Source organism: Arachis hypogaea, chromosome 4 (assembly GCF_003086295.3).
Source record: "Arachis hypogaea cultivar Tifrunner chromosome 4, arahy.Tifrunner.gnm2.J5K5, whole genome shotgun sequence".
NCBI lineage: Eukaryota > Viridiplantae > Streptophyta > Magnoliopsida > Fabales > Fabaceae > Arachis > Arachis hypogaea.
This window is the reverse complement of record NC_092039.1, coordinates 109287262-109294123: the sequence shown is the minus strand read 5'-3', so window position 1 is coordinate 109294123 and position 6862 is coordinate 109287262. Positions and strand designations below refer to the sequence as shown.

Here is a 6862-nt window from a genome sequence, read left to right as displayed (position 1 = left end):
GATTAATTTCACTTTTAAATTTATAACTGTTATGAGAGTTATTTAAAATAAATGAACTGAGTTTGAACATGAGGTCCAAACGCTTTTTACTGAAAGGTCTAACATTTTCTCTTGCAGAAATGAAGCCGTCCGAATTTTTCATGAGGAGGTGAGGGTGGTACTTATAAGGAATTCCGATACTTAAGTTAGCAAATATTTTGGACAAGTTTTTAGTAGATTGGGTTTGAATTATATCTGAAGATGTCAGAGTATTTCTAAGTGTAGATATAGAGCCGATAACTGTCTTTTAAAGTTGTTCTACCTTTGATGGTAGATAGTCGTTTCTTTTTGTTAGGGAGGTTGTTAAGATCTTTTTTCTAGATGAGTAGGAAAAATTATAGGAATTAGTTACTTATTCGGATAAGTAATGTCGAATTTGATGTCGATATAATCGACCTTCATGAGGTCGGGTTGGTGTTGACCTGATTAATACCTGAAGATTAGACTTTATTCACTTTGGGTTTGACTGTGTATTGGATAAGGGTATAAACAGTGCTCCTGCTTGAGACAGAGTTTCATGGGTTCGGGTTTAAACATCTCCAAGTTGGTCTTGATTGATGATGGTCTTCATCATATTACGCCGGGTACACCGCCTTTCTTGGTGCCAGGTTGGGTGCTCGACATTTTTTGAATCTGAATCGTTACGTCTTTTCATAACCGTTTGTACGTTTTTTTAGTTATCTTGGTAACTGTGCGTGTTATTAAATGAGGAATAATTTTACTATTTTACCCCCAGTGACTATATATAAGCATAATCACTTTCTCTTTCCTCTTTTTGCTTCATTTTCTGTACTCTACTTTGTCTTCTCTTAATCTTTCGTCCTTTTTATTTTGATTCTATTTCTGTTCAACCTTCTTCCCAGATTTCTCAATCTTGGAGTTTGATAGACATTTGGGGATTGTGACCTATTACAGCTACTTCTTCTTTTATCAAGGTTGGTTTTTCTTGTTTGGTTGATGTTTTTTATGTTGTTGTGAGAGACCGTTTTTCTGCAAATGTGGGCTCTTACTAATTGCTTGCAAAGAAAAGGTTCTTTCTTTTCTTATCCTTGCTTATTTCCTTGGTTATTATGAATCTTCTCACTGTTGAGAATTTGTAGAATTTGATGGAAAGTTTTTGTAAAATTTTGAAAGAATCTGAATTTGTGAATTTGTTTGTGACTTTGTTTATTGAATATTTGGGCTTTTATCTTACTTCTAAATGGTGTCATTTTCGGTTTGAGTAATAGTTCCATTTCATATTCTTAGTAAAACGTGATGAATGTCCTATTCTTAAAGATGGTTTGACCTCTTTTGTGTGTCATGTTGTTGTAGTGACTACTTTTTTTTTGTTTTGTAGGTATAATCCTTTATGTATCGTTCTGTAATTTTCAGCATTTCTATCAAAGTCCCATCTGACTTAGATTGGTTAGATGTTATTGTTCTCTCTTCTGTCTTCGATGTTCATAATGAGTATATAGAGACTTTTCGTAGGCAACATAGGCTTTGTAGGGGAAGGAAAGACGAGGAAAAGTACGAGATAATGGTCCCTGACCCTGAGGATAGAATTTGCTTTTCTCGACTTGACAAGTCGGAGCACCATTTTGTTTTCATGTATGAATGCCTTTTCACCAGGTTGGGAGTGAGTCTTCCCTTTTATGACTTTGAGTTAGAAATCCTTTGTATCTATAGAGTTTCCCTTTCTCAATTTCACTCTAACTCTTGGAATTTCATGAAAGTTTATCATCTTGTTAGTTGGGGGTTCAATCTTCTGTTGTCCTCCAAGATTTTTTTTTTTGACCTTTTTCAACTTACGAAACCATTTAGTTCTAAAAAGTAACACTAGATTTATTTCTGGGCTATCCAGGGGAGGAAAGTGCTATCTATTTTTGACGATTCATTTCATGACTTTAAGAATTATTTCTTCAAGGTCAGATCAGTAGAGGGTGCCTGACCTTTTTTTTAGAACAAGAGGGATGAACCCGAATTTAGCTTGTACTGGGAGGAGGTCCTCAATATTGTTAAATATAATCTTGAGGACTTAGATGAAGTGGAGGAATGTGTACTGGCCTTTTTCTATGTGTATTGGTTCCGAGCTCCTAATCTTGTCACCAAGAAATTTTTGATAAGAAAGCCAAGCTATGTTTGTACTGAACTAGGTAGTTAACTTTTTTTTTGGTTTAATATTATGCTATTTTTGTCCGAGTTATATAACTTGATCTTTTTTGTTTGTTTTTATCCTTTGTAGCAAAGATGACCAGTGGTTCAAACGCGCTGCAGAAGGTTCGGCAGGTTAAGAAGAATGCTATTGCCTGAGCTATACAATTGAAGGAAGATGGTAAATCGGGTGATACTTCTTCTCCTTCGAAGTCAAACACAAGATCTTCTCAGTCGGGTAAAATCATTCTTGATACTCCCCCTCCTCCTCCTCTATCTTTTACAGAGTCAACTCCTCAGACCATTCCTCATGTACCACCTTTTACTGAGTCGGGTGCCAAGAAATGCAAGGCCCCTTCGTTCGACTCTGGTAGTGCTTATGACCAAGGGTTCAACGCCTTAGCCTTCTGTGAAGAGCGCATCCTTCCTTATAGCTTCATAAGTATGAATGATGTCTCCATAAAAAAGTATTTACAAGCTCTGAGCTGAGGTCGTATTTGGACAACTAGGGTGTGCTCAGCTTTGCTCAAAGAACTCGAAGAGGCTCCTATCGGTGCTACCTAGCGGGAGTTGGCCAATCTTTGAGACGAGGTGGCTTCTTTGTGGGAGGCTAAGAAGGAGTTCTCTTGGTCGATGTTTCAAAGCTTCGGGAGAAGGTGAAACAGTCCAAAGCAGCTTGTATCATGGTGGAGGGTTTGAAGAAGAAGGCTAAAGAGAGTTACACTCGTGTATTTGTGGAGAAATTGGACCTGAATGAGGAGTCTGCTAAGTTGAACAGGATGTCTGCCGAGGCCCCTTGATCTACCAGAGTTCTATAGAGATTTGTATTGGTATGTATCATTCTGATCACAACAGGGTCATCATGTCCAGGTAATACCCCTTGGGCGTCTTCTTTTGTGAAGGTGATGATAGGGAGGTTGGACGTCTCAGCATCCTCACCGACCTGGTAGACTTCTTTTAAGTGTCTCTTACGGAAGGATTTTGTTATTCCTTCTCCTGCGAATCCTCCAGCAATCATATGGATGTGCCTCTCAGAAATTCGTGGTAGTTCGTCCTGGTGAGCCCCGTCTTCTTCATCTCTTTTCCTTTTACCATGATCCTCCGTTCTGTTTGCTAGATACCTACCTAATTGATCTTCCCTAGCCATTTTATCAATCACATTTTTAAGTTATAGCAATCATTGGTGGAATCTCTGTAGATTTTGTGGTATTCACAGTATTCGAACCGACTTCCTCCTTTTTTATTTTTGTTCAGCGTGGGGGTGTAATCTTCTCTGTGTGGCAAATATCCCCATAGACATCATCAAGGGACACTCGTAACGAGGTGTAGTTGTGATATCTTCGAGTTTTGTATAAGTTGTATCCTTCTTTTTTATTTGATTTCTTCTCTTTGTCTCGAGTTGGATATTGATTGTGTTATCTCAGAGAAGGGTCTCTCAACTCAGCAGAATGCACTTTTCGGCTCGCTCTTGTACCTTGTATAAAGAGGTCGGGTGCCTCCTTGATATGGATTGGAAAAACGGTCCTTCACTAAGGCCGTTGACTAATCCCATGATGACTACTTCGGTAGGTAGGTTCTAAATCTCCAAACATGCTTTGTTGAATTTTTTCATATAAACCTGTAGAGATTTTCTGACTTCTTGTTTCACTCCTAAGAGACTTGGTGCATGCTTGACCTTATCCTTTTGGATAAAAAATTGGGTAAGGAATCTTCTTGCCAAATCGTCGAAGCACCTGACCGATCTAGGTGATAAACTATCAAACCATTTCATGGCCGCTTAGTTAACGTAGTCGGGAAGGCTTTGCAATGGGTTGCATCTGATGCGTCTGCCAAGTAGATGCGGTTTTTAAAATTTCTCAAATGATGCCTTGGATCGGTGGTTCTATCATAAAGATCCATGTCCGGCTCTTAAAGTTTTTAGGAACTTTAGCTCGTATGATTTCTTCTATGAATGGATCTTCGCTTGTCAGAGGTGTTTCTTCTCGGTCAATTCGGGTTCTCCTACCCTTAAAGTTGGACTCTAGTTTCAAGAGCTTTACTTCTAGTTCCCTTTGTCGTCGAACTTTCCTTCTCAAGACTCTTTCATATTTTTACTATCGCTCTAGCTCCTGCTTGAGTTGTTCCAGCCAACCTCAATGCCCGTGGACAAGTCCCGTGATCTCTGTGGAATCTCTTGACTCGGATGTTTCAGATCAGTGTATTTTCGAGTTGTTCCTGTGTCCTTTTGGGTTTGATGTGTGGGTAGATTTGGTCGTACCTCACCCCCTATCGGCTTGGTGAGGTATGGCTAACGCTTGTTCGTCATTGTGTTGTTCTTCCTCTCGGGCTTCTGAATCGAAAGCTGTGTGTCTATCTTTTGGGATGTCGTCTGCCATCGCATGGTCTTGATTTCCAGATCTCTGGCAACGGCATTAATGTTTCAAGGGTTATCTGAAATAGATGGATTGGGCCTAAACGTGAGGTTCAAAAGCCTTCTAGTGAAAGGTTCGACGTCTTCACCTATAGGGATGAAGCCTTCCAAATTTCTCGTGAGGAGGTGGGGGATGGTACCTATAAGATTGCGTTTGTTATACTAGCTAGTTTAAGGTCAATCCTCGCATGCTACTCATTTTTCCATTTTGAACACGTCAATTATTAAGTTATGCAAGTAAAAAATGTCTAAAAAATAAGATGTCTACATATATACCTGATGAATACTCCAATCGTAGAAAAAAAATGTTTCTAATGAAAATAATTTTTAAAAAAAAATTAGAGCGCTAAATATAATTATTTTTAATCTTAATTGTCATCGAATAATCTTGAAATATAACTCTAATTATATGCACACTTGCACACCATTAATTACTTCATACTTTGTATCTTATGTTACATTATTATATTGATACATTGTTTATGGCTAAGTTGGAGACTTTACTAACAAAATCAAACTCATGCAACAAACAAACCAATCCCAATGAAGCTAAGAACACTGTGACAGGACCAAGCATCCACAGCATCAAAGGAACACTAACACAAAAAAATCTACTCCCAATTAGAGCGAATGTGAACCCTCTTTCTAGAATTGTTTGTGTGTAATTCCAAGACAAAAATTCTCCATGAGTGTTCATAAGAAAATTTGCATCAATTAAGAACCCTATGGCCATTGAGCTGAATAAGAAGCTAAGAACAAGGCATAGTGATGCTGAGCCATATTTTAGTGTTATGATATTGTCTGATTTTGAACCAAAGAATTTGCTGGTGAAGACTGAGTGCCTTGCACTATAGGCATTGTTGCTTAGAGCTGCCAAAGCCATGTTTATTAGAATGGTTATGGAAGCTATGAATATGGCTTCCATCAGAGTGTTTCTCATGCTTTGCACTGTTAGCATGTTCTTCTTATCATCACCCTGTACCAATTAATAACATCACAATTATTATCCCAATCTAATAATCAAAATTTTATTATTATTAGGAATTCAACTCAACTAACTATGTTTATTTCTTCTAACAAGAAATTTATTTATCTCTAATATTCAAATTTAAAGGTATTAAATGTAAAGACACAAGTAATTTCTCTAAAAATAACTAATGATCAAGTAATTAGTTCTTTTGTTCACTTAAACAAATGTTAAAAATTCAAATTTCATCTTATTCATGTGCAGCTATTCATTAGCTCGTGACAAATTCTAAATTGAACTAAGATTCGCAACAAATTAGTCCTTAACTTGTTGGATTGGAGGTTATCGTGAATAAAAAAATTTATCCAAAAAATTTTACTAAAAAAAAAAACTTTTCCAAAATATTATTCGGACATTTAGTCCTTAAAAAAATATCAACCACTAGTTTTGAAATAGACATGAATTAAGTCATTCAATTCAATGTTTATTTGACCAATTAATTTAGTTTTAATCATGGATGGTTATTTTATATTAGGAAAAACCAAATTAATGCGAGAAAAATTTGTGATCAACTAAAATGATGTTCATTCTATATCTACTAATTAAAATCCAAATTAAATTAAGTATGGATTCATTTCTATATATATCTCTAACCAAATATACTCTACACATACATCCAATAATAATAATTATTGACTCACAAATTAATAATAATACCTGGTTTAAGTTGAGACCCCAAGAAGTCCTCCTCAGCTTATTGAGTCCAAAAGTTGTACGAGAAGGTTTGTTCTTGATGCTATGGCAGAGATAGGCATGGTACCCTATTGTTATGAAGAGGCTCAAAGGAACCAATATGGTGTCCAAATAAACACCTATTCTCATCATCTTTCACTCTCATGAACCATGAAATTCAAAATGCATTCTTATAATAATGGGGATTTAGTGGGAATATCAATATCCCAACAATGCACCACACTTCCGTAAATAATGCCATAAATGAAAAAGCATGATCAATATATATAATGGGAGTAAATATCATAATGTGTGATCATTGTTCTATTTAACTATTGTTAGTGCTATTTAAGTATTTATTGTTCATAACACTAGTGGAAATAGTAGTAATGGACACCAAACTTGACATGGAGGGTGAGTCACACTTTCTTTTATATATACGTAGTCAAGATATAAAATATTAGTATTAGAGTCTTATCCACTAACTAAGTCGGTTCGATCAATGAAAAATTTATGTCAGTAATAATTTTCTAATTTTTAAATAAGTATAAAAATGATTTTTAATTAATTAATATTAA

The 6862-nt window shown here is 36.2% G+C and overlaps 1 protein-coding gene across 1 annotated transcript; it reads right to left on the bottom strand.

Moving 5' to 3' along the window:
- Positions 1 to 4981: 4981 nt before the first annotated feature.
- Positions 4982 to 6544, bottom strand: LOC112797209 (uncharacterized). The gene is made up of 2 exons (XM_025840028.2): positions 6270 to 6544; positions 4982 to 5561 (listed from the first exon to the last, which is right to left on the bottom strand). The coding sequence occupies exons 1-2, from the start codon at positions 6435 to 6437 to the stop codon at positions 5049 to 5051; spliced, it is 681 nt and encodes a 226-aa protein (XP_025695813.1). The 5' UTR covers positions 6438 to 6544; the 3' UTR covers positions 4982 to 5048.
- Between the last annotated feature and the right edge of the window lie 318 nt (positions 6545 to 6862).

Coding starts and splice junctions, on each gene's coding strand:
- LOC112797209 (XM_025840028.2), bottom strand. CDS start 6,437: ATGATGAGAATAGGTGTTTATTTGGACACCATATTGGTTCCTTTGAGC. Junction 5,562..6,269: donor GGGGTCTCAACTTAAACCAG/GTATTATTATTA, acceptor TAATTGGTACAG/GGTGATGATAAGAAGAACAT.